The 27,762-nt window shown below is 40.1% G+C and overlaps 1 protein-coding gene across 1 annotated transcript; it reads left to right on the top strand.

Moving 5' to 3' along the window:
- The first annotated feature begins 202 nt into the window (after positions 1-202).
- On the top strand, positions 203-27,762 carry PLAC8L1 (PLAC8 like 1). The gene is made up of 4 exons (XM_003829087.5): positions 203-8,262; positions 14,145-14,281; positions 26,479-26,615; positions 27,503-27,762. Exons 1-4 carry the CDS (start codon positions 8,144-8,146, stop codon positions 27,641-27,643), a joined length of 534 nt encoding a protein of 177 aa, XP_003829135.2. The 5' UTR covers positions 203-8,143; the 3' UTR covers positions 27,644-27,762.

Raw genomic sequence — 27,762 nt, 5'->3', positions numbered from 1 at the left:
GCTTCAGATTACTGTAGTCTGTAATCATGTACTTTGTGTTGGTTCCTTTGGGGCAACTGATTCTTTCTTTGCACTCCTCTAGGTTCTTTTGCTGTCCTCTCTGATCTGCAAAGCCTTAATTATTTCTGAAATTAAGTAATACTTTCTGTTGCCTAAACACAAACCTACTTGTGTTTAACTTAGGAAAATTAAACTATGTGTGCTTGGCCAGAAAAAAAAAAAAGAGAAAGGAAAATGATATTGTGATTGTGTTCATCTTAAGAACCTGTACTGTTTTGGATTAAGTGTGAGTTGAGATTCATGGATCCTTTGTTTTTTCAGTCTCGATTTCTGTGTGTCTCTCTTAGAATAAGCTTCTTGCTGTGCTGAATATGTTTCTTATGTGTAGAGATACAAATGTTTTGTATAAGGAGTCGTCTGAGCATAAGCCCATTACTTCATCTGGTACTCAACAGAAGAACCAGCAGTTAGTTGAAATGCTGAAGGAAAAACAGGCTACACTGGACTTATTCTATTATTAACAATAATATAATTGGGTGCATAATAATAATGTTATATATAACTTATTATGTTAGTGCCTTCCTAGAGGATTTTAACTCTTTTTAAGTTTTGAAATATAATGCACATACACAAAAAGTGAGCAAAAAATATATAATATACACACAAAAAAAATGAACTTCCTTTCTCTCCCCACCTCCAAAAAAAGAATTTATTAATAAAGCAAACACCTGCACAGTCACCAAACAGTTGAAGAATGGCACAGTGCCAGCACCACAGAGGTCTGCCTTTTGCCTTCTCTGGTCGCTAGAGATAAGCTTTCTGGCCCAGTATATGTCAGTTTTTATAAATGTTGCATTTGAGCTTGAAAAAAATATATATTCTGTAAATGTAAAAGTACTGTATGTGTCCATTAGGTCAGAGTTGTGGATTGAATTGTTCAAACCTATATCCTTACTGTTTTCTCTCTTTCTGTTTTTGAGAGGTATACCAAAATCTCTCATGACAATGAAATTTACCTGTATCTTGTTATAATTCTGACAGTTTTTGTTTTATATATTTTGAGGCTGTTTTGTTAGGTACATATAAATTCAGATTATATTCCTTCTGGTAAGTTGAACTTTTTCTAGTTAGAAAGTGTTTCTTTTTTGCCCAGGGTGGAGTGCAGTGGCACGATCTCGGCTCGTTGCAACCTCTGCCTCCCAGGTTCAAGCGATTCTCCTGCCTCAGCCTCCTGAGTAGCTGGGATTACAGGCGCTTGCCACCACGCCCGGCTAATTTTTGTATTTTTTTCTTTTTCTTTTTATTATTATTATTATTATTATACTTTAAGTTTTAGGATACATGTGCACAATGTGCAGGTTAGTATACATGTGCCATGCTGGTGTGCTGCACCCATTAACTTGTCATTTAGCATTAGGTATATCTCCTAATGCTATTCCCTCCCCCGCCCCCCCACAATTTTTGTATTTTTGGTAGAGACAGGGTTTCACCATTTTGGCCAGGCTGGTCTCGAACTCCTGACCTCGTGATCCACCTGCCTTGGCCTCCCAAGGTGCTGGGATTATAGGCGTGAGCCACTGCGCCCGGCCATTTCTCTTTATTTTTAATTAATTTATTTTTTGCCTAGAGACCACTTTGCCTAACAATATAGTAACACCAGCTATCTTTTGGTTAATGTCCATGCGGACTATCTTTTCCATTCCTTTACTTTTAACATTCAGTAGTTTTATTTTCTTTTAACACTTCATTTCGAGAAATTTTAAGCCTACAGAAAAGTGGAAAGAATTGGCCAGTAAACATCCATGCGCTTGTCACCTAGATTTGCCAATTGTTAATATTGTGTCATGTTTACTTTATCTCTCTAAGTATTTTTAAAATAAACTTTTAATTTTTGAATCGTTTTGGACTTACATAAAAGTTGCATCTTTAATATGGAGAGATCCTGTACATCTTTTACCCAGTTTCTCCTGTTAACATCTTACTTAACCTTGGTTTAGTTGTTAAAACTAAGTAATTAACATGAGTACATTATGATTAACTAAATTGTGTACTTTGTTTGGATTTCACCAATTTTTCTACTAATGTTTTTTTTACTATTATGGGATCGTATCCAGGATAACACATTGTATTTAGAAAATACTTTTTAAAAATTCAGAACCATTTGACAGTAAGTTACAGACACCATGACACTTCATCTTCCCATAGGTTATCACACAACTCCTAAGAACTTGGACATTCTCCTATATAATCACAGTGTTGTTATTATGCCCAATAAATTTAACATGATACAATAATATTAGGTAATAAGCTTTTCTAGTAAAACTTCCCCGATGTCTCATCAATAATGTGTTCTTTGAAAAACTCTCAGGATTCAAAGATCAAGTATTACATTTTGTGGTTATGTCTGTTAATCTCCTTTAAACTAGGGTAGTTTCTCTGTTCTTTTTTTGATCTTTCATGACAGTAACATCTTTGAAGACATCAAGCTGGTCGTTAGCATGATGCTTACAATCTGGATTTCTGTATTTTCTCATGGTTGTAATCAGATTTAAAATTCTTGGCAAGATTACTACATAGGTGATATTTCCCACTGCATCATGTCAGGATTAACATATTGTGGATTTGTTCCGTTATTAGTGATGCTAAGTTTGATTAGCATCATATTTCTCAGTTGAAAAGCTACTCTTCCTTTTTGTAATTAAGTAGTCTGTGAGCTGATACTTTGAGGCTTATATGAATATCCTGCTGTTATGATCTGAATGTTCATGTCCCCCCAGAATTTATATGTTGAAACTTAATCTTCACGGTGTTGGTATTAAGAGGTGGGGCCTGTAGGAGGTGATTAGGTCGTGAGGGTGGCTTCCTCATAAATGGGATTAGTGCTCTTATAAAAGAGGCTTGAGGGAGTCCTGTTGCCTTTATGCCATGTGAGGACACAGAAGGCATCAGGTATAAGGAATGGGCCCTCACCAGAAGTTGAATATGCTGGTGCCTTCCTCTTGGACTTCCTAGCCTCCAAAACTAGCAATACATTTCTGTTGTTTGTAAATTACCCAATTTAAGGTATTTTGTTAGAGCAGCCTGAAGGGACTAAGACATTTGTTTATCAGCTAACTTTCATGAAGTGGTAGCATTCGTGGATAAGCTGTCAGTTATTGCATTGATGGTTGTAATATGGTGAGTTCTTAAAAATGATAAAATTATTATTTCTTTTACATTTATTAGATATAATTCTTTTGTGAAGAAGATGTTTCCTTTTTGCTGCCAATTTTTTTTCTTTTCTTTTTCTTTCTTTCTTTCTTTTTTTTTTTTTTTTTGAGACAGGGTCTGGCTCTGTCGCCCAGGCTGGAGTGCAGTGGTGCAATCTCAGCACATTGCAACCTCTGCCTTCTAGGTTCAAGCCATCCTCCCTCCTCAGCCTTCCTAGTAGCTGGGACCACAGGTGTGTGCCACCGCGCCTGGCTAAGTTTTTTGCGTTTTTCATAGAAATGGGGTTTCACCATGTTGCCCAGGCTGATCTTGAACTCCTGAGCTCAGGTGATCCGCCTGCCTGAGCCTCCCAAAGTGCTGGGATTATAGGTGTGAACCACTGTGTCTGGCCCCAGTGTTCTTTCATCATTCTTTTAAAATCACTGTGGACTGATGGATTTCTTTTTTCATATGTGCTATAATCTATTACCATCATTATTCTTTGAACGCTCAAATTCTGAGTTAACCAGTGGAAGCCCCATTCAAGCTGGCTGCAGCACAATATTTGTCCTTTTTATAACTCCACATTAATTTTGGGGCATTTCTTTGTATAATGGCATAAGAAGTTCCCAACTTGCCTTGTGTTTTCTGTTTCAGAACTAGAAATCAGTCTTTTCTCCAGAGAGCCTTGCTTCATTTTAATGGAGAGTGTTATTAAGAAACCAAGATCCAGGCACTACTAGGACATTGTTTTTTAGGCCCTTCCAATAGACAGAGCTAAGAAATACATACAGTAGTGTTTTTTAAAATCATAGTTTTATCTAATACCACTGAATTCTCTCTCATCTTTTCCCCTTTGCAATTGTATTTCCCTTCTCACACAGTGAGAACTCTAGTTCTCAAGAACCTCAATATATTTACTCATTTAGTCTATTAAAAATTTCAGAATTGCCAATCCAATTCTGTTAGCAATAAATAAGTACAGTATTTGGTTTTGTTTGTTTTGCAATTCTTTGTGTCCTTAGAACATATCTCTCTAAGGGATATAGTCAGAGCACTATTTAAATATTTCCTGAATTCTTTTTTGTATGTGGTTGCTTGCTTATTTTTTATTTTTTTATTTTTTTATTTTTTTATGACAGAGTCTCACTCTGTGGTCCAGGCTAGAGTGTAGTGATGCAATCAGAGCTCACTGCAGCCTTGATCTCCTGGGCTTAAGTGATCCTCCTGCCTCAGCTTCCCAAGTAGCTGGAACTGCAGGCATGCACCACCATGCCTGGCTGGTTTTTTTCTTTAATCAAGAAATGTTTCTTGGATTCTTTCTTGTATGTGCTTTTAATATAAAATTAAAGCCATTCATTTCTCTTTATATTCAGTTTTATGGTTTGCTTTTTCTTTTTATCTGATTTTTGAGTAGGTAAAAATACATGATTCAGCCAGATGTGGTGGCTTGTGCTTGTAATCCCAGCCCCTTGGGAGGCTGGAGTGGGAGAGTTCAAGACCAGCCTGGGCAATATAGTGAGACCCTGTCTCTAAAAAAAAAATTTTTTTTTTCAAATTAGCCAGTTGTAGTGGTTCATACCCGTAGTCCCAGTTACTTGGGAGGCTGAGGCAGGTGGATCACTTGAGTCTAGGAGTTGAAGACTGCAGTGAGCTGTGATCATGCTCTTTAAAAAGAAAAAAATCTGCCAGGTGTGGTGGCTCACGCCTGTAATCCCAGCACTTTTGGAGGCCGAGGCAGGTGGATCACAAGGTCAGGAGATCAAGACCATCCTGGCTAACATGGTGAAACCCCATCTCTACTAAAAATACAAAAGAAATTAGCCGGGCGTGGTGGTGGGTGCCTGTAGTCCCAGCTACTCGGAAGGCTGAGGCAGGAAAATGGCGTGAACCAGGGAGGCGGAGCTTACAGTGAGCTGAGATCGCACCACTGCACTCCAGCCTGGGCGACAGAGCGAGACTCCATCTCAAAAAAAAAAAGAAAAAGAAAAAAATCTTTTTTTCTCTTCCTTTTTCTTCCCTCCTTCCTCTTTTGCTCCTCTTCTTTCCTTGCTCATGTAATACTATTGTAAAGGTGTACCTTAGTTTATTCAACCAGTCTCCATGGATGGACATAGAGGTTGTTTCTAAGTTTTTAATATTTTATAGAATGAGTATGGAATGATATAGTGAGTAACCTCATGAATAATGTCATTTCACTTTTGTGGAGGTATATCTTCAGAGTAAATTTGTAGAAGTGGGCTTGTGGGTCTGAGGGTAAATGCATATGTAGTTTTGTTAGCACGTATGTGGTCAAAAGCATTTTTTGCTCTGAGGCAGGGGCATGTAGCTGGTGTGCTGAAGGAATAGCAAGGAAGCCACATGAAGAAACAGGTCAAAGTCACTGGCTCAAGATCCTATATATTAGCAGCAGAGTTGAATTAGAGCCCTGGCCTCCATCTTCATTGCACTTAGACAACAAAGAATTCGTGCATGGAAAACAGGAATGTATTTGACCAAGGCCAGTGTTACCAGGGCCATTAGGAGGTCAGAGAAAGGAGAAGTTTATATGGACCCCAGTCAGGTAGAAAATACTTCACCCCAAAATTTACAGCATCAATAAGATTTGTAATGGCCCTCTGCTGTGCATAGAGCTTGTATTAGTGTGTTTTCTTTTTTCTTTTTTTTTTTTTGAGACAGAGTCTTGCTCTGTCATCTAGACTGGAGTGCAGTCGAATGATCTTGGCTCACTGCAACCTCCGCCTTCCAGTTTCAAGCGATCCTCTTGCCTTAGCCTCCTGAGTAGCTGGGATTACGTGCCTGCCACCACGCCTGGCTAATTTTTGTATTTTTAAGTAGAGACGGGGTTTCACCATGTTGGCCAGGCTGGTCTGAAACTCCTGACCTCAGATGATCTGCCCGTCTCAGCCTCCCAAAGTGCTGGGATTACAGGTGTGAGCCACTGCATCTGGCCTAGTGTGTTTTTATACTGCTATAAAAAACTACCTGAGACTGGGTAATTTATTTAAAAGAGAGTTTTAATTGACTCAGTTCCACAGGCTATACAGGAGGCATGGCTGGGGAGGCCTCAGGAACCTACAATCATGGAGGAAGGGTGAAGGGTAATGTTAAAGATACATTTTGATCACTTCTAGGACCTTCTGATGTAAAGGCATATTTGTTAAAATCACACCCAGAGCTTTTATTGTAAGGGTACTTTTTTTTTCTTACACTTTCAGAACTTTCCAATGTAAATATGCATTTTGAGTACTTCTGGAATTTTTCATAGTTAAGGTACATTTTCTCTTTTGCAATTAGAAATATGTGGAATAGTTATATTTTTGCACCTTGAGAATATTTGGTTCCTAATCTTTTTTATCTAATGGTTTTAATGCTTCTGAATTTCCTTCCTGATATGTTGTTATGCTGGGGCTATGCAAAATGGTGATATTCTAATGCTATTATTTCTTTTCATAAATATTTGGCATTCTTTTGTAAAGCACATGCCTTTTCTATTCATTTTATTTTTAAATGAAAAAGCTGTGTAGCATGTGGATTAGTCACTTCATACAATAGACGTTTGATTAGAAAAGTTGGGCACAAATGAAATGTAAAAATATGGAGTCATAGCTTATATGTACCATGGTGGTTTACTCTTCAAAGGAATCTTACTGTAAATCTTTTTTTTTTTTTTTTGCAAAGCTAGTAATCACCTCTTAATTTCTGTTATTCTTATAAACCTGAATTTTCATGTAGGGCACATTTATTCAACAAATTATTGAATAACAACAAATGCTTTTTATGTGCCAGACACTGTAGTCAGCACTTGGAATAGAGTAGTAAGCAGAAAAAACATACCTGTCCTTAATGTAGGGTACATCCTTACTGTTAAGAAGACAATGACAGTTGCCCAGAACCCCATGATTGCAGGCAGTTATGAAGCTATGTCTGAGGAATCTTGATTTGGAAGGTATTATAGGCTTTTCCTAACAACCTGGTTCAATAAATGCTTTGAAGTTCAGAACCCTAAACAGCCATTCTCTATGGGTCTGATGAAAAGAATATATGATATAATTGGCAGTATTCTCCTGATGTCTTTCTAATGTAATGTCAAATTATGATTGCAGAGCCCTTTCCTCAACGTGAAATTTTGCCTAATTTTTTGTCTTAGGATATTTCCTAATATTTCTAGAGTCCACACCTCCATAAGACATGTGCTAGAGGCATGATTCAGAGGCTCCTGAGACCTCGAGGATTCAGAGCTGTTGTGAGGACATCACCAGGCAAGCCTTGCTTCGGTTACTAGATTCCGTCTGGACTGGGTAGGAAAGAAATGCCACTTTCCTGGCATTAGCAATGAAGTTAATGGAAGAGCAGAGAATTTCTAGAAGTTCTGAAAAGGCTTTGAGGCTTGTGGCAATCTACCATAGCTCAAACTTGAGGAGACCACCTTTCATAAGATGGATTCAAATACAATACCTGCGCTGAAAGACTTTTTTTGCTCCTGCTTTTGGGTTGGCTATGGGACTTGCATCATCTGGCTGAATTGGACCAGCAGTTCAGGGGATGAAGAGAGGTCCCTGCTGCTTCTCAGTCACATGGCATGGCAGAAATTTTCAGCCTTCTGAATCTTCCAAGGAACGGTCAAGTGGCACTTAGCTAGATAAATGTTTACTAGAGGCATCTCTTAAAGAGTTTTCCACCAAAGATAAGTCTTTTTCTTCTTCTACTTACTCTATACTCCAGCAATATCTCCCTACAGTTTAGTAAGATGAATGTGTCCACAGTTAGGTGTATACCTGTCTTTAAAGAAAAAAGATGTCTGTTAGTTACACTGCTATGACCTCAGGTTCCAGAATATTAAGGGAACATTCTTTCAAGAGATGTTTCACTTTGGACTAATCCGAAGTTTAGAAACCAGCTTATTGCCAAAGGGAAAAGGGATAGCCCAAGGGACAAGAAAACACTTCTCACTATGAATTGGTTTGGAAGTAACTTCTTCAGATGTCCTGAGGATCTTTCCTTACTCAACATATACTCACCTCTGTTGTCACCCATATCATCTGAAGATGAACATTTTATTTCCAACTTGAGGTAGGGAATAGGATGAGTTTTTCCCCTAGCTTTTGCTCTTTAGTTGGACTATCGAGTCAACCTCTACTTATAAGGAGCCAGGGAAAAGAAAACTGGGCTTGGGAAGAAAGTGGTTGCTATCTGTTCTCCATGCAAACTTGAAAAGAGGGCAACTGATTTGTTCCTTCTGGCCTTTCTTGGCTGGTGACAAGAAAAGGGCTGGCTTGGGTGAAATGGTATCTCTTTATTCTTAACTTAAAATATTGAACCCTGACCAAGTGGAACTTTATTTTTAGAGACTGCCAATCATTTCCACCCTTTTGAAATGAAAACTCAAGGGTTTTGGCTTCAGCTGAGTTTGAAATAATCAAGGAGGCTTAGGTACAAGGCAGAATGATTTCTCAATACTCCAAGTGTGATAACGGAAGAATGACATGTAACACCCTAGGCTGAAGAACCAGGCATGTGGGAGACATGGTAGGGCTTGTGCTAGAAGAGGAAGAGGAATGGAGTGAGGTCAAAAAGAGGGAAAAGTATGTATCTCATCCATCAAACTTTAACAGGAGTTAGCCTCCTGCCTCCTGAGTTAAAGCCTCCCTCAGCTTCTGAGGGTTAGGATCACCAACCATCTTGGTTTGCCTGGAACTGTACTGGTTTTAGCACTAAAACTTCCCTATCCTGGGAAAACCCTTGGTCCTGGGCCAACTGGAATGGTTGGTTACCCAGACTGAATCTTTTTTTTTTAAGAGATGGTGTCTGAGGCCGGGCGCAGTGGCTCATACCTGTAATCTTAGCACTTTGGGAGGCTGAGGTGGGCAGATCACCTGAAGTCAGGAATTCGAGACCAGCCTAGCCAACATGGTGAAACCCTGTCTTTACTAAAAATACAGAATTAGCTGGGCGTGGTGGTGCATGCCTGTAATCCCAGCTATTAGGGAGGCTGAGGCAGGAGAATTGATTGAACCCTGGAGGCGGAGATTGCAGTGAGCTAAGATCACACTACTGCACTCCAGCCTGGGCGACAAGAGCAAAACTCTGTCTCAAAAAAAGAAAGAAGAGATGGAGTCTTGCTCATGGATTTAAGCAATCCTGTCACCTCAGTCTCCCTTGTGGCTGGGATTATAGGTGTGCATCACCGTGCCTGGCCATCACTCTGACTGAATTTTAAGGCATTTGGGTAGCACATATGACGACTGAAAACCTGGTCCAGTTCTCCTTTCTCCTTCCTTTGTTTCTGAGAAAAGTATACAGAATGCCCTAGAGCATACACAGGATCCTGAAGTTAGAATAATAACAGTGGACATCGACTTCATGCATACTACGTGTCAGGTACATGATCTTGTTTAATACTCTGGCAACTGAGGAGCTAGGATATTTTAAATCCAATTTTATGGAGGAGGAGGCCAGAGCTGAGGGTTGTGACAAGTTGTATTTTCTAAGATCAAACAACTAGAATGTAACTATTTGAACTTTTTTGTGTCTGAAATGAAAATCTTTGCTTTTTCTACTAAATGAAGAACTTGTGGAATTTGATAGGTAAATGAGCATCTTCTCTGGTTTAGCAGAGCTTTGTGGCCATAAGCTTCATCCACTGTTTGCATACTCATTCCTGTTCTTCATGGTAGCAGAAGATTCCCTGGGCGTAATATATAGAAAAGCTGTCTAGGAAGCTACAGGAGCTACTTGAGTCTGATACCTGTAGCAGCCCCTGAATAATCTTTCAGTTGTTAATGAACTACTGAGATCCTGGTACATGGAAGGTACTCAGTGAAAGTTAGCTATGGTTGTTATTTCAATTACAACACATGAGCAATCATTTTGAACTGAAATGTCTCAGCCAATGTATGTCAATTCAAACATTTTAATATAAAAATAACTGAAGACTCAGGGTATTAAGGAAATAAATAACAAATCTATCCTTGAGTTCAAAATTAGACAAACAGCCTAGGCAATAAAGCGAGACCCCTATCTCTACAAAAAATTAAAAAAAATTAGCTGGGCATGGTGGCATGTGCCTGTGGTCCCAGCTACTTGAGAGGCTGAGGCAGGAGGATCTCTTGAGCCCAGGAGTTCGAGGTTGCAGAGAGCTGTGATCATGCCGCTCAACTCCAGCCTGGGTGACAGAGCAAGACCCTGTTTCAAAAAAAGACAAAAGACAAAAAAAAAAAAAAAAGGGTAAACACAGAAAAAAACCATTTTCTTTTTCCATTAAGGAAAAGCTATCCTGTTAGTTATTTGATTTGGAATGGATAGAATACAGCATTCCTTGCTATAATAAAAGGTGTCACGCACATAATACTGAGTTAGAAGCAAACATTCTATTCTTAGGCTGCCCTAAGAAATCCCTCTACTAAAAGACGATTGAAGCTCTTAGCCTAATGATGGAAGCCCCAGCTTGTGGCCATCACATTGAGAGGTAAATGCTGTTGTATGGAGGAATGCAGAAAGCTTTTAGGCTACCCTCTGCTTGTATTTCACCAATTCATGCCCAAGACTTGTGGCTTTACTAGAGAATGAAACACAGTAAAGTTCACATAAATTTGTAGCTAGCCTTGAGGAGGACTCAAATATAACAGAAGAGACAAGTGAATCTATTTGGTCCAGTCCAACAAATACTTATCATGCACCCATGAGGTTTCAGGGTAGTGTGCGGGATACTGGGTATACAGGGAGGAACAGCATATGCCCCCAACCTCAGGGAGCACACATGGAGGCAGAGGAAATAAGACATAGTAGTTTCTTCAGGGCCAATTTCAAATCAGCAAAGATGTCTTAATCTGTTCCAGTTGCCGTAGCAAAATATCATAGGCTGTGTGGCTTAAACAAGAGAAATAATTTTCTCACAGTTCTGGAGAATGGAAGTCTGAGATTAGAGTGCCAGCCCAATTGGGCTCTGGCGAGGGCTTTCTTCCTGGTTTGCAGTGTGCTCATGTGGCCTTTCTCTGTACGTGCATGTAGAGAGACAGCGATTTCTCTTATAAGGCCACCTATTTTTTTTTTTTTTTTTTGAGACAGGGTCTTGCTCTGTTGCCTAGGCTGGAATGCAGTGGTGCAATCTCGGCTCATTGCAGCCTCTTCCTCCCAGGCTCAAGCAATCCTTCTACCTTAGCTTCCCAAGTAGCTGAGACCACAGGTGCGTGCCACCATGCCTGGCTTTTTGTATTTTTAGTTGAGATAGGATTTCACCATGTTGCTCAGGCTGGTCTCGAGCTCCTGAGCTCAAGCAATCCACCTGCCTTAGCCTCCCAAAGTGCTGGGATTATAGGCATGAGCCGCTGTGCCTGGCCTAAGGCCACCAAACTTACTGAATCAGGATCTCACCCCTACAACTTCACTTAACTTTCATTACTTCCTAAGTGCCCTGTCTCCAAATACATTCACACTGGGGGCTAGAACTTCAACATATATGCGTTTTGGGGGATGCGATGCAGTCTACAGAAATGGGCCCTAACTTACATCATAACAAACATATTAAAATATACCCATACATTTGTTATATCCATATATATTTTTTTCTGTACAATACTTGAAATAATTTTTATAATTTTGTTTTTGAGATTATTTGACTATGAATAACTCATTTATGTCTAGTTGCTGCTTCTTAGCAACCATTCATATTTGGGAATTTTTGCAAAATGAGAACTTACAAATTTTCAAAATGTTAAATATTTGTGAATTCTAAATTTGGCAATTAATAAAATTGACATAATGCTAGATTTTTGTGTTTAATTGAGCATTAATTTATTTGCAGTTTTAATATTTTGGAGCCAATTTTTTTTTTCCATGGTAGGTTCCTGGAAAGCTCATTAGACCATGAGAACTGTCTACAATGCCTAATGGATAAAAGGGCTGGGGGTATTTCATAGTTCCACTTCATACCTCCAGACAGGTCGCTTCCAACCCTAACCTCTCTTCCAAGCTCTGGTACATCATTTCCAGCCGTTTGTTAAGTATTGTCTCGATTCTCACTGACATTGAGACTGGATATGTTCCAAACATCCCTACCTCTTATTCTCCTATTTTTCTACTTTTTGCCATCTCTCTTGCATTGACATCACCACCTAGCTAGTGGGAGACTACTGCAGTCACCATCACTAGTGTCCAAATCTACTGGTATCAGGTTTCAGAATGGCATGAGTGCTTAAAAATTACCTGAAAGCCTTGTTTTCATATTAATTTATGTACCTCATTCTTGGAAACCTGTGCGGTTGGTCTGAGGGAAGGCTTGGGAATTCCTTTTTTTAACAAGCTAATGTGCTATCATCTTTGGGAAGGTGTGGACATGATCCATATTGGTGGGATGAAAAAGAGATGTGGATCTTAATAAGATCCACAATGCAACTTATACTATAATACCATGAAATTCCATTGGCTTTATTGCCAGAAATCAGAGGTAATGGGCTCCACAGCTGTTTCCAAGATGCCCCCAGGATGTTGTCTTAAGGGTAGTTAGGAATGTTCTGCTTTGGCCTCCAGGCCATGTGTCCCAGCTACTGAATTTTGGCAACTATTACTGCAACAACTTTTTTTTTTTTTTGAGACGGAGTCTTGCTCTGTCACCCAGGCTGGAGTGCAGTGGCGCGATCTCAGCTCGCTGCAACCTCTGCCTCCTGAGTTCAAGTGATTCTCCCGCCTCAGCCTCCTGAATAGCTGTGACTACAAGTGCACGCCACCACGCCCAGCTAATTTTTGTATTTTTAGTAGAGATGGGGTTTCACCATGTTGGTCAGGCGGTCTTGAACTCCTGACCTCATGATCCACCCGCCTCGGGCTCCCAAAGTGCTGAGATTACAGGCATGAGCCTCCGCACCCTACTGCAGCAACTGTTATAGGAAGAAATGCTGCTGTCTCTTATTTTGTCTCAACTATGAGGCAGGCTCTTTCTTTAATTCTTCATAGCACATCAGAAAACAGGTGCAAAATCGTAATGAGGCTTGCTGAAAGAGAAGCACAAAACAGAATAATTACCACACTGCACAGGCTCAGATTCATTCTAGGGCCCTTCTACCCCACTCTTGACCCACCCCTTCTATGAGGCCAAGTGCAACTTACCCTTCACTATGGAAATCACTCCAGACATCCCCATGGTTGAAATTCAGGCACAACTGATTTTCAGCCTCAGAAAGAGAAGTTTTTCCTTACTTCGCTTTTGAAGCCCAGCCACCAGGTTTTCATTTTCTAATTCAGAATGATTGATGATAGGAATATTCATTCCTTTCTGGGAAAATCAACCCAAAGTATACTTTGTGGCACCACTAGGTCAATCATACAGTAATTTGATATCAAGACATATTCTGAAGTCTGGGCAATTCACTTAAATGATACCCATGTCAACTTCAACAGCCTAGTCCAGGTTTCAGTCTGCCCACTCAGTCCAGTTCCTTCTCAGTATCACTTCAGCAAAGGTTCAAAATCCTTGGGATGCAGCTCACTCAGAGTTACTTTGTCACACATCCCCTGGGCACAGTAAACGAATCAGATGTCCTTCAATAGACACAATAATCTCATGAGGTAGTTTTTTCATCAGAACCAACGGAAAGCAAAGAGGTAAAGTCATTTAACCAAGGTCAAGCCTCCAGGAATGTCTGGATTTGAACTGAGGCCTCGATTCCAAATTTGTGAATTTAACTATTTGAAACACTGAGGAAGTAGACTGGACATTGAGCTTGAATTTGCGTGTCAGGATTTAGAACAATAATTCCATTAATAGAGATGAGGCAAAAAGCCAGAAGAGAAGGTATGATGGAGGAGGAGGAGGGGGGGAGATGGCAAAGTCGATTTGGGCTATGAGCCCCTTGGCATCATTGGGTCCCTATCTCTTCTTTATGGTTCTGACTTGGCTTAATGGTTATTGTTCTGAAACACCTTTGTTTCCAAGTTAATCATCATCCTTGACTCTCCAGGGGCCACGTACCAGCCAGCGCTGTGGTGAAGCAGCCTGTTCGGGGAGCCAGTGGCAGGACGACAATCACAGCAATTGTCCAGACTGGCGGGGGCTGGAGCACCGGTCTCTTCAGTGTCTGCAGAGATAGGAGAATTTGTAAGTTTTTCCTCCTTATTTAAGTTCCTCCTTACTATTTTCTTTTCCAGGACATCAGTGAGTGGAAAAGCTACAGCAGGCACAAGGACAGAAATTAAATGTTTTCAGAATAACTGGACTAATCTTTCAGTGACTCAAATGTACTCCTTGTCTGGAAAAATCTTGCTTTTCAGAGATATGGATGTTTTATAGAATAAGTGGTGCCTTCAAAGATTTCTAAATGACAGACTCCACTATTGGCAAAGTGCACAAAATGAGCTTTCTTATCCACTGCTGGTGGGAGTGTAAATTGGTACAACTCTTCTGGGGGATGGTTTAGCAATCCATATAGAAAGAACCTCAGCTGTTGCATAGCTTTTGACCCAGTAATTACATTTTTAGGAGTTTAAGGAAATAAATCATGTGCAAAGATTTAGCAGGAACATTAAATTTTGCAGCATTAGTTATTACAGCAGAAACCTGGAACAACTTAAATGTTCAACAAGAGGAATCCACACAATGAATTATTATACAGCCACGAAAAGTCATATTGTAGAATAATATTTAATGAGATGAAAAGATGATTTGGATACATTTTTACGTTAAAGAAACACATTGCAAAACTGTGCACAGTAGATACCGTGTTTTTGGAGAGAGGAAAACATTTCTTAAATGTCTGGAAGAATACAAATACAAATATTTATAGCAGATGTTTCCAGATGGTAGGTTAATGGATAGTGTTTATTTCCTTTTTGCTTTTCTTTTTTCAATTGTCTTGGAAGAATATGTAGTACTCCTATCAACAAGAACAATCACAAAAAGAAACTCCCTTCCTTGATTGAAATCTTTTCAGACACTGGTTTGACACTTTTCAGCTATAAAGAGGGGCAAATAACACTGTCTTCTGGCTACATGATTCTCCCCTGGGCTTAGAGTTCAAAGCTCATTGATTCTATTTTTACCTGAGGACATTCTGACCCATCTTTGGTACCACATGTCAGGATCCCCTTCCAGGACCTGATGGTCTTGCCCTAGGGAGCAATTGGATCACAGAGTCTCTCTGGGAGGAGGGAGGGTATGTGTGATGGATGACGGTTAGTCTCTTAAGTTCCAAATCCAACAGACCCTGGGTAAAATATTTTTGAAGGATATATCAGCCTTTTAGGAAGATCTGAATTTGTCCTAATGCCTCACAGGACATATCAACCAGAGAACTCTGAGCAAGTCCTCATTCAGCTGAGAGTCTTCCCCGTGACCCATAGTTTGGCAAGTCTCTTCCTGTCGCGGCTACCCATGTGGATTTCTGACCAGACAATTATGGAAGCTGTTCTCTGGTTCTCTCAGAATTCTTCCTGATTCTCTGCTCTTTTCATGACTTTGGTAGTCACCCAGTACTAAGGTACAGAGAGCTAGAGTAGCCATGCATGAATGTGCAGATCTGGCCCCAGAATAATAAGTGGACCATTTTCCTTTCATAGCTTATGGTTGGGGGTTGGGGGAACTTCAGTGCACTTTTAACTAGGGCAAAGCCTGGAATATGGTGTAGTGGTTAGGAGAACAGGTTCATATCACATATACACCTTGAATCCTAACTCTGGCTCTTACTGGCCATGTAACGTTGAACAAGTCCTTTGGGTCTTCATTTTTCCACCTCTAAAATGAAGATAATAAAGGTGCCTACCTCAAGGTTTACTGTAAAGATGAAAACAGAAGATGTATAGAACCCACTCTTAACACTGGTTTGGGCATAACTGGATCAGTTAGGGATTTAGGGTTGCAAACTATACTAGGTTGAGTAGTGTCACTTTAAAATCCATGTTCACCTGGAACCTCTGAATGTGACTTCATTTGGAAATAGAGTCTTTACAATGTAGTCAAATTAAAATAAAGTCAATCCTTATTTATAAGAAGAGAGAGATTTGGACACAGACACACAAAGGAGAAGGCCATGTGAAGACAGAAGCAGAGACTGGAGTGACACATCTGCAAGCCAAGGAGCACCAACGATTGCCAGCAACCCCCAGAAGCCAGGAAAGAGACAGGGAACAAATTTTTCCCTCGGACCCCCCAAAAGGAACCAACTCTGCCAACACTTTGGTTTCACACCTCTAACCTCCAGAATTCTCCCATGAGAAAATAATTCCTGTTGTTTTAAGCCACCCAGTTTGTGGTATTTTTCTATGGCAGCCCTAGGAAACGAATATATAAGCCAACATTGAATTTCATTAGAAGGCCATGGGATAGCTCCCGGAATCAATGAGCCAGGTAAAAGCCAAGCCCAGAAAGGGACAAGACGCACTGTTATTAGGTGCTAGCTGACAGTCCAATCAGCTTTAAATGTTTTTATCCTTGTGTTATCCCCATCTGAGAATTGATGTTTCAGTGGAAGCAGCTCAATTTGCTCAGCTTGTATCATGTGCCTACTTCTTGACCAGGCCACGGTTCTCTGAATGATAGTCCTACCAATATGGTGCATAATAAGGAAGGGATAATTTCCTAAATTTACTATTGGGGTGCAGTTACCAGGAAAATTCAAAAAAATATCATTACAATGCACTTAGTAAATCTTAGCTATTAATACTACTGTTATTTAAAAAAAAATTATCCTTCAGCATGTTGAGAGCAAAGAGTAGATGAGTCAGAAGGCTTATATTAGATGCTGCAGAATGATTTCTACATAATCCTAAGAGCACCTAGAAAAGCTGGTCAAGGAATTCTCACTCCTCAGCCATGCTGTTTGCCTTAAGCATTACTTCACTGCTCACCTCTGCTCTCAACCCGCATCAACGCTCAGGACACCAACCACACTTCCTGAGGATTCCCTGGTTGTCCACTTGAGAGCCCATTCTAGTGACAAGGGGAGGAAAAAGGATATGGGGAGAAATACAATATTCTTTACAATTGGCATGAATTCTGAACGAAAGGCCATGGATAGGGTTCAAGGTGATCTCGAATGTTGTGTTGTAATTTTTGTTCCCTAGTCGTGTTTCCATGTTGTGACTGCTCATAGTGTTTTAAATTAATTGTCTTAGAAGAAAACTTAAAGGTAATATATTACTGTGTACACTCATTATCTGCACTGTAATTCTGAGAATGCTGCTGGAGTGTGAGTGCTACGAGTCTTGGATTTCTTCCACTCCTTGTTTAGAAAGACTTTTAATTGGGGATTGTTTTATCCACAAAGTTTTATTTAGAGTAAATCACTGTGTCCATTGTTTTGACAGACTTGGGAACAAAGGGAGAGCTTCTTCTCATGACTGTTCCATGCCAGATTCCCATCCTGGGACATTTTTCCATCAAACGCTGAGAATTATTGCTACAATTTGTCATCCATTAAGCAAAGGGTACATTATGAACAGCAGTGATTTCCATTTCTTTTTGACATTTTGCTTCTTAATTTTATTGTAATTATGTATTTTAAGTGCCTCTTTCTTCCCACCTCTGTGCTTTCATCTGAATTCACACTGCACTGGGATTAGCAAATGGGTGTCTCTGTGTCCTTTGAAGACAGGGTAGCTGAGAGCTCAGATGTGAAGATTAAACTGAGGTGAAGTAAGTGGCTGCTAAGTGGCATTGTGAGTGAAAGACTGGGCAATCCAGCTTTGGGAATGTTTGTGATGTGGCCTCAGAGAAGGTTTATGTGGAAGGTGTAATCAACTCATAATTCAGCTCATGATTCAACCATGTTTACTGAGTTTCTTCCCATGTATAGGCACAAGGTAGGTGATATAGACATATTAGTGAATAGGTCAGAGACAGTGTCTTAGAGGAGATGGATAATAAACAAATCTATAGGCCGGGTGCGGTGGCTTCACACCTGTAATCCCAGCACTTTGGGAGGCCGAGGTGGGCAGATTACCTGTCAGAAGTTTGAGACCAACCATAGCCAACATGGTGAAACCCCATCTCTACTGAAAATACAAAATTAGCTGGGCATGGTGGTACATGCCTGTAATCCCAGCTACACCGGAGGCTGAGGCAGGAGAATCTCTTGAACCCAGGAGGCAGAGGATGCAGTGAGTCGAGATTGCACGACTGCACTCCAGCGTGGGCGACAGAGCGAAACTGTCTCAAAACAAAACAAAACAACAACAACAACAAAAATCTATAAACAAAATAATTGCAGTTGTGATAAATGCCATGAAGAAATTAAACAGAGTGTTATGAAAGGAAATTATAGGAGAATGGGGTAAAGGACAGTCTCTCTGAGGAGCTGACTTCAGCTGTTACCTGAAAGATAGGAAAGAGCCACTCAACCAGCTTCCCTGTAGTGAGCATTGTAAGCACCAGGCAGTAAAGAGACTGATGTGTACTAGGAACTAGTAGATACCCAAGGTAGGAAGAAGAAAGCAAGCCAGAATTTTCCCTGGTTTTCTGGAAAAGGAAGGAGGCATGAGAAGGCATTGGACTGGGATTCATGTCCCCACACTGCATCTCAGGTAACCTGTAGACTCCCTGAAGCAGGGACCAGTTTTCTTGTTCAATGCTCTGACGCCCAGCAGAGCACTTAGACCATAGGAGGCACTTAAACGTATCTGCTGAATAACACATAAATGAATTTTAACTTGTATTCTCATTTGCTTCTTTGTCAAATTTAATTGAAAAACTCAGAGCCTCAGAGTTAGAAGGGATATTGCGAGTCAGCTTGTCTGGTCCCCCATCTGTTTGCGTAAATCCCCTCTGCAACGTGCATGGCAAAGACCCGACAGCCTCGACTTTCTGAGCACTTCCAGGGAGGAGGGCTCATTTCCTTTGGACCCAGTTCAGCACCTTAAAAAATTATTTTGTGACGACTGCCATGCACATAATGCAGAATTCAAAAGTACCTACCTTTTTTGTATATGAAAAGCAAGTAGTACTCCATCCTTGCTCTCTATCCACCTGGTTTTTCTCTTCAGAGTCAAATACCTTTACTTGAGTCCAGATATAGTCTATATACTTATACAGATATAGAAATCTAAAAACTTAAAATAGATGTTTAATTATAAAAGTATTATATAATAATTATAAAAAAGAAAAATGCAAAAAACTATAAAAGAAAAAAACAGCATCCTGTAATCCCAGCTCTTGGAGATAAATATTGTTAATATTTTGGTATCTATCCTTCTAGATGTTTTGCTTATATGTGTGTGTGTGTGTAATTTATACAAGTGGTAGCACTGTAAACACATACTGTCTAGTACCTTTGGCTTATTTTAATTTAATAATATATCTCACATCACATTCTTCTGAAAGAAGTATAAAAGGAAAAAAAAACATATCTAGGTGATCAGACCATATCAACATATCTGGAGCTAATTTCTTAAAATTTGGCAAATTCGGCTGGGTGTGGTGGCTCTCGCCTGTAATCCCAGCACTTTGGGAGGCCAAGGCGGGCAGATCACAAGGTCAGGAGTTTGAGACCAGCCTGGCCAACATGGTGAAACCCCGTCTCTACTAAAAATACAAAAATTAGGCGTGGTGGCGGGCTCCTGTAATCCCAGCTGCCTGGGATGCTGAAGCAGGAGAATCGCTTGAACCCGGGAGGTGGAAGTTGCAGTCAGCTGAGATCATGCTACTGCACTTCAGCCTGGGTGACAGAATGAGACTCTGTCTCAAAAAAGAAAAAAAAAATCTGCAAAGATTCCATTGTATGAATGTACCATAGCTTATTTATCTGAAAATCTCCATTGATGGACCTTTATATGGTTTCCAGACTTTGCCATTCAAACCACTGCTATATGAATATCGCTGCACAGATGTCATTTTGCATGTGTGTGAGTATATCTGTTGGATAACCACTAAAGAGTAAACCTGCTGGTCAAATAGTATGTGCTATTTTAAATATTGATAGATGTTGCCAAATGGCTTTCCATTTGGAAGTTGTACTAATTTACACTCCCACCAGCAATGTATGAATATGACCCATTTCTTTTCTGAGCATCTCATTGTTAGAAAGTTCTGCCTCTTTTGCAATAATTGATCTGAAATGTGCCTTGCTGCAATTTCCACCCACCTTTCCTACTTCTACTCTCTGGGGCTCCACACTCTGGTTTTGTGTAGGTTTCTTTTCTTTCTCTTGACTCTCCTATGAGTTAGAAGGATGAATAATGAGCAACATTCCACACATGCTGGTGGAACCCATCTCAGAGAACAGACCTGAATCATTTATACTGTGGGTGCTTACATAACCACCAGGCCTTTAGGTGTAAGAGGAAGAAGCTAAATTTATCCCTTTTGAACCTGAGCTTCTTAAAAAAAAAAAGACAACATTTTTTTCACTAGTAACAGTACATTTACCTTGCAAAAAATGAAACATTACAGAAAAAGGAATCATGTCCCTTCTTTTAATTGTATTTATTTATTTATAGAGGTAGGGTCTTACTTGTTGCCCAGGCTGAAGTACAGTGGCATGATTACAGCTCATTGTAACCGCGGACTCCTAGGTTCAAGTGATCCTCTTGCCTCAGCCTCTAGAGTGGCTAGGACTACTGGTGCATGCCACCATGCCTGGCTAATTTTTTAATTTTTTTTTTGTAGAGATGGAGTCTCGCTATGTTTCCCAGGCTGGTCTCAAACTCCTGGCCTCAAGTGATCCTCCTGCCTTGGCCTCCCAAAGTGTTGAAATTTTAGAGAGTTTCCTTCCTGATCTTTTTCTCTATATTTCTCTATATTTATAATATAAATGGTATTATGTATTATGCTGTGCATATCATTATGCAGTTTGATTTTTTTAAACTCAAAATTTGTCTTAGAGATTTAACTCTGTTGGTTCTTAATTGATCTTTTGTATTCCACAGTATGTATAGTTATACCATTATAGTTTATTTGTACTTCAGCCTATTAATATACATTCATGTTGTTTCAAATTTAAAGTTACAAGTAATGCTGCAGTGACTATTCTTGTACCTGCTCTTTATGAGCATGTATAAGCATTGATCCAGGGTGGACACTGATAAGTGGAATCACTAGGTCCTAGATGATGTAACATTGTCATAGATTCAGCAAAATTGACTTCCAAAGTGGCTGTGCTAATTTCTACTTCCATCTGTCTGTGGAGTACTTATTTCTTCATGACTCCCCACAATATATCATATTAACAATTTTTTTTTTTTTGAGACAGAGTTTTGCTCTTGTTGCTCGGGCTGGAGTGCAGTGGTGCGATCTCTGCTCACTGCAACCTCCGCCTCCTGGGTTCAAGCAATTCTCCAGCCTCAGCCTCCCGAGTAGCTGGGATTACAGACACCTGCCACCACGCCCGGCTAATTTTTTGTATTTTTAGCAGAGACGGGGTTTCGCCATGTTGGGCAGGCTGGTCTTGAACTCCTGACCTCAGGTGATCTGCCCTCCTCAGCCTCCTAAAGTGCTGGGATTACAGGTGTGAGCTACTGCGCCCGGCCTGACAAATTTTTAAAAATTGGCATTATCATGGATAATAAGTAGTTTCTGGATGTCTTAATATTCATTTCCAATGACATTGAGCAACTTTTTGCCTTCATTACTGGCCATTTGTATTTGCTCTTCAGTGGATTACCTGCCCATATCCTATGCCCATTTTCTTCTTTTGTTTAATCTTCTATATGTTGATTTGCAGGAGTTTTTTTTTTTTTTTTTTTTTGAGACGGTCTCATTCCTTTGCCCAGACTGGAGAGCAGTGGCCCGATCTCGGCTCATGGCAACCTCCACCTCTCAAGCTCAAGGGATTCTTCCACCTCAACCTCCTGAGTAGCTGGGATTACAGGCACACGCCACTACCACCTGGCTAATTTTTGTATTTTTTGTGGAGATGGGGTTTCACCGTGTTGGCCAGGCTGGTCTCAAACTCCTGACCTCAAATGATCTACCCGACTCGGCCTCTCAAAGTGTTGGGATTACAGGCGTGAGCCACTGCGCCCGGCCAAGAGTTCTTTATATATTCTACATACTTATCCCTTGGCCTGTGATATGTGTTGCAAAGTTTTTTCCTAGAGAGTCTTTGGAACAAAGGATCCCATCATCCTGATTTTGTGCATCCCTTCTTGGGGTGTGACCTGACAGTGTTTCCATATCCCACTGCATTCCTCACAGTACAGAGCAGCAATACTTGATGAAAGGATCTTCCTTAAAGAAGTTGAGACTGGGCACTGTGGCTCAGCCTGTAATCCCAGCACTTCTGGAGGCTGAAGCGGGCAGATCACCTGAGGTCAGGAGTTTGAGACCAGCCTGGCCAACGTGGTGAAACCCTGTCTATACTAAAAATACAAAAATTAGCCGGGCATGGGGACAGGCACATGTATTCCCAGCTACTCGAGAGGCTGAGGCAGGAGAATCTCTTGAACCCAGGAGGTGGAGGTTGCAGTGAGCTGAGGTTGTGCCATTGAACTCCAGCCTGGGCGACAGAGGAAGACTTCATCTCAAAAAAAAAAAAGAAGAAGTTGCCTGACTTAAGACTACCCCACAGGAATAAATGTAAAGTAGTGATAGGATACTGTCTACTGTCTAGCACACCAATCCACAACTACTGTGGCATAATAGATAAATACATAAAACATGAGAACATATAGTAATATGTATAGTAGTTCAGACTTTGGGACCAGACTACCTGAGTTCAATCTCTCCTCTGCCTTTCACTGATGATTGTGTGAATTTGGACAAATTACTCAAATCTTCTGGGCCTCAGTATCCTCATCTGTAAAATGGAGATAAGAAGAATACCTATAGGATTGTTGCAAAGATTAAATGAGTTAATAAGTGCAGAGTGAGTTTAACAGGGCTTGGTACATAGTGAACTCTGTATAAATATTAGCTATTATATAATAAAAATTTGTCCTTCATAGTGTTTTTTAAAAATCACATCTGATTTCTTCTTCAAAGTACAGTAGTTGAATTTGAGGTATGTTTCTTTCAGCATCTAGTACTACCTCCTAATGAACACTTAGATAACATGATTATATGACAAAAAAGATTAAAAATAAAAACAAAAGCATGTGTTTTTTTAAAAAAGCATATGAGTCATAAAAATATGGTGCAAGAGTTCAAATGCACTTAAACAATTTCTGTACAATATACTTATTGAGAATGGTGGGCATTTCTCTTTATCAGTTAAAGTGGTGCAGCTGCGGCAATTGTGTAAACACTATTTATTAGTCACTTAGTTTGCCAGCTTTACAATTAAGCAAGTTTTGATTAATTTTTTTTATTTACAGGGATTTACACTATTTTGTAATCCACTCATAAAGTGAGAGTTGATTGATTTTTATGTGCCATTGATTTCAAAATCCCCTGATTCAAGGTTGCATACAGTGTGAGTACTCTGTACTCTCAGTAAATTTACTGGACCATTTGCTGTCCTCTAACCTGTTCATACCAGGTATCCAGGCTAGGTGGGGCCTGCTGATCTACTTGAGATTACTTTTTAAATGTAGGGTGAAATATCCCAGTCTTATTTGAGACTGAATTCAGAGTTTGCTTTGGGCCAAGAGATGTCTACAGTAGATGATTGAGTGACTAATTGAGTGACTATCTTGAGACTTCCAAATAGATGAAATAGATGTTCCTTCTCTGCCCCCATCCCTCATGCCCTTTGTATGCTTGTGCTACTTCATCCACTATTTGAAGCTGAAGTCCAGAGTCCTGGAGCCTTGGAGAGTCTAAGATACAGAATTCCTAGTTTTTTGCCTCTTTGTCACTGAATTTGGGAGTGGGACTTTGAAGTGCTCACTGTGGGAGAACAAGGGGTAGCCAGAGACAGACCATTGTCAGGAAGTTCTTCAGTGTGCTGGTGTCATGGTATGTGAGCCTTCGTGTCTGGTGCACTAAAAGACAATGGTGACTACTTCACACTCACAAGAGTAACTAAAATAAAAATGACTGACAATAGCAAATGTTGGTGAGGATGTGGAGCAATCAGAACTCTTGGCCAGAAGTGGTGGTTCATGCTTGTAATCCCAGTACTTTGGGAAGCCAAAATGGGAGGATTGCTTAAGCCCAGGAGTTCGAGCAACATACGGAGACCCCATCTCTACAAAAGATAAGAAAAAAAGTTAGCCAGGTGATATGGTTTGGATCTGTGTCCCCACAAATCTCATAGGATTGTAATCCCCCATGTTGGAGATGGGGCCTGGGATTATGGTACCAAGGGGGGATGGTGCCAAACCATTAGAAGCTGCCCCTGTGATCCAATCACAATTGGATCCATCCCCCCTTGGTACTGTATAGTGAGTAAGTTCTTATGAGATCTGGTTGTTTAAAAGTGTGTAGCACCTCTGCCTTTGCTCTCTTCCTCTTTCCCTGGCCATGTAAGACAAGCCTGCTTCTCCTTAGCCTTCCACCATGTTTGTAAGTTTCCTGAGGCCTCCCCAGAAGCAGAAGCTGCTATGCTTACTGTACAGCTTGCGAAACTGTAAGGCAATGAAACCTCCTTTCTTTATAAAGTACCCATTCTCAGGTATTTCTTTATAGCAATGTGAGAACAGACTAATACACTGGATGTGGTGGTGCATGCCTGTAGTCTCAACTACTCAGGAGGCTGAGATGAAAGGATGAGAGGATCATCTGAGCCTGGGAGGTTGAGGCTGCAGTGAGCCATGATCGTGCCACCGCACCCCAGCCTGAGTGACAGAGCGACACCCTGTCTCAAAATCAATCAATACATAAATAAATAAACAAAATATAACTCTCATGCATTGCTGATGGGAGTTTAAAATGGTACAAATACTTTGGAGAACTGTCTGTCATTTCTTGCAAAGTTAAACGTATATCTACCCCATAACCTAGCAATTCCCCTTCCAGGTATCCATCCAAATGAAATAAAAACATACGCCTGTGTAAACACTTACAGATGAGTCTTCATAGCAGTCAAATTCATAATAGCAAAAAAATGAAATAATCAAATGTTTATCAATGGGAGAATGGAGAAACAATTTGTGGAATATTCATACAATGGAATATGGCTCAACTCTAAAAAAAGAGACAGATTCACGCAACAGCATAGATGCATCAAAAACATGATGTTGAACGAAAGAAGCCAGATACAAAAGCAAACATGATTTCATTAATATGAAGTTGAAGAAGAGGCAAAACTCATCTATAAGAATAGATACTGGAACAATGGTTGCCTCTAGTGGGCAACGAGAGGGCTGGGATTGATTGGAAAAGGACACAGGAGCTCTGAGGTGAGAGCAATGTTCCACACATTTGGTTACTTGGGTGTATGTGATTGTTGACACTCATCCCACAGAATACTGATGGCCTGTGCATTTTCTTATATATAAATTATGCCTCCATAAAATATTTTTAAAAAAAATTTTCAGAGATTATGGTTAGCTTGGAATTTTTGCTGTTTCACAGTCCTAATTATTTGCATTCATCAGAGTTGTCATCTTTTATGATGCTAGATGACATAACATCTTAACTGTATATCAGGGGTTCTTAACCTGTGGTCTGTTAATAATTTTCAATGGATACATGAACTCCGTGAAATTGAATGCACAATTTTGCATGTCTATATGCGTGTAGTTTTCTTTTCCCTTGTGGACTGAGTTCATAGCTATCATTGTACTCTCAAAATGGTCTGTGACCCAAAACATATTTAGAATAGAACCTCTGTGTTGGAAGGTTCATGCAGAATATGTAGAAAACAATATCAGTAAAGATGAGTGAACTAATAAATGACAAATTGTTTACAGTTGATGTTCAAGGAACCAAGCCCCTAATAATTTGCAGATTAAAACTGGCAGATGTCAGTGGCTCCAAGACACTAACATAAATTTGAATAACTTGGTCTGAGAAATAGAATAAAGCCCTGATAAGAATAGGAGGCAGAATCAGTGTACTATAAAAGACCTTTCAATTACACTTATAGAAATAGATGTCTGTTATTCAAAAATATCCTGTATACCATGTTTATTTTAAATATTAAAATTAGATAGATGAACATAATGAAAGCAACAGTTATGATTCAACTGTAAAAAAATTATTTGATGCTTTTTCTCTTAACAGGAACAAAACAATTACCATAGTCAACGCTAACAGAATTTCATCTTTGCCAGTGTTTAACAAAAGAAGGCAATTTTGATGTGGCTCAGTTATGGCAATTTTCATACAATGAGTTTTGGGAATTGGTTATTTATTCTCAGTCTGATAGCAGGGAGACAGTGCAGCATTAAACTGGTGGCATAATGTTGTAAATATTCTTTGAGATGTGAAGTTGCTCCAAGAAATCTGAGAACCTTGGCTTTTTTGGATGTGGTTATTGACAGGTTTCTGTGGTCTATTCTGTCCTATGTGTCTTGAGTGTGACATCGCCAGGCATTATGGAGAGTGTCTTTGTTGGCCGTTGTTACCTGGGTCCACCTTTGCACTGAGAATTGGCACCAGGGAGAGACATAAAATACAGGTAAGTGTGTTTGAAGGTATATGTGAACCCGAATCTGTATGAAAACCTAGATGCCTTCCAAACCTGTGATTTTCCAAATAAAAGAAGGGTGGGTGAGGATGTTGAAACATACCATGCTTAGTGGGAAACTTTGAGAAAGGAAATACATTTAAAAATTTTATTCTTTACCAGGAAATGTAAGTTAACTAAAATACCATATTATTTTAGTAGAGATGGGGTTTTGCCATGTTGGCCAGGCTGTTCTCAAAGTCCTGCCCTCAAGTGATCTGCCCACCTTGGGCTCCCAAAGTGCTGCGATTACAGGTGTGAGCCACCATGCCTGGCCCAGACTGATGTATTTTTAAGTGGAAAAAAAAAAAAGTAAGGCACAGAAGTATGGAACTATTTTAAAAGACTATATATGTATATGTTTATGTAGACATAGAATGTATCTGGAAGTGGTTACAAGAAACTGGTAACAATGATTACTTCCAGGCAGGCAACTGGATGGCTGGGGACAGCTGGAGAGAGGGATTTACTTTTTGCTTCCTATCCCTTCTTACACTGAAATTTTAGGCCACGTTCACTTATTACCTACTCCAAAGAAATAAATAATTATAAATATTAGGTTCTAAGAGAAAGAACCAAGAAATTGATAGAGAAATCAGTGGTTCAGTTATAAAGGCCCATATCAGAGGTCCTAAGGGCAGCGCTCTGAATCGCGGTATTGATTAGCAATTCAGCTGCTTGGCACTTATGCAACTTAGTGTCCCTGGGCATTGGCTTAAGGATGTTGGTGAACCTTGGAAGCTGTGGTTGAAGGGCCAGGAGGTAACATTGTACAGGTCCCTGGGGAAGAAAAATGAGCCTGTGTGACTACAACAGAACAGATTCTGGTCTTGCCCTAGGGCACACTGTGTGAAGACTGGCTGGCGGTGCACTGCTGTTGGCCTTTTTCCATCTGCCAGGTGGCCCGGGAACTCAAGATGAGGACCTCCCAAGTCTATGAAATCTATGCAGTCCCAATGACTAAGGACACCCTGGTTTGACAGCAAGATAACTCCTCCTCCTTACTCCCCAACACCCTCCTCTCAAACCTCTCAGTGGAACAATTGCTTTTTCCTAAGTTTTTACTGAAATGGTATGAAAATAAATGATTTCCCCCCTA

This window comes from Pan paniscus, chromosome 4 (assembly GCF_029289425.2).
Source record: "Pan paniscus chromosome 4, NHGRI_mPanPan1-v2.0_pri, whole genome shotgun sequence".
In the NCBI taxonomy this organism is placed as follows: domain Eukaryota; kingdom Metazoa; phylum Chordata; class Mammalia; order Primates; family Hominidae; genus Pan; species Pan paniscus.
Note: the sequence above shows the minus strand (reverse complement) of the source record. Positions and strands in the feature narration are given on the sequence as shown.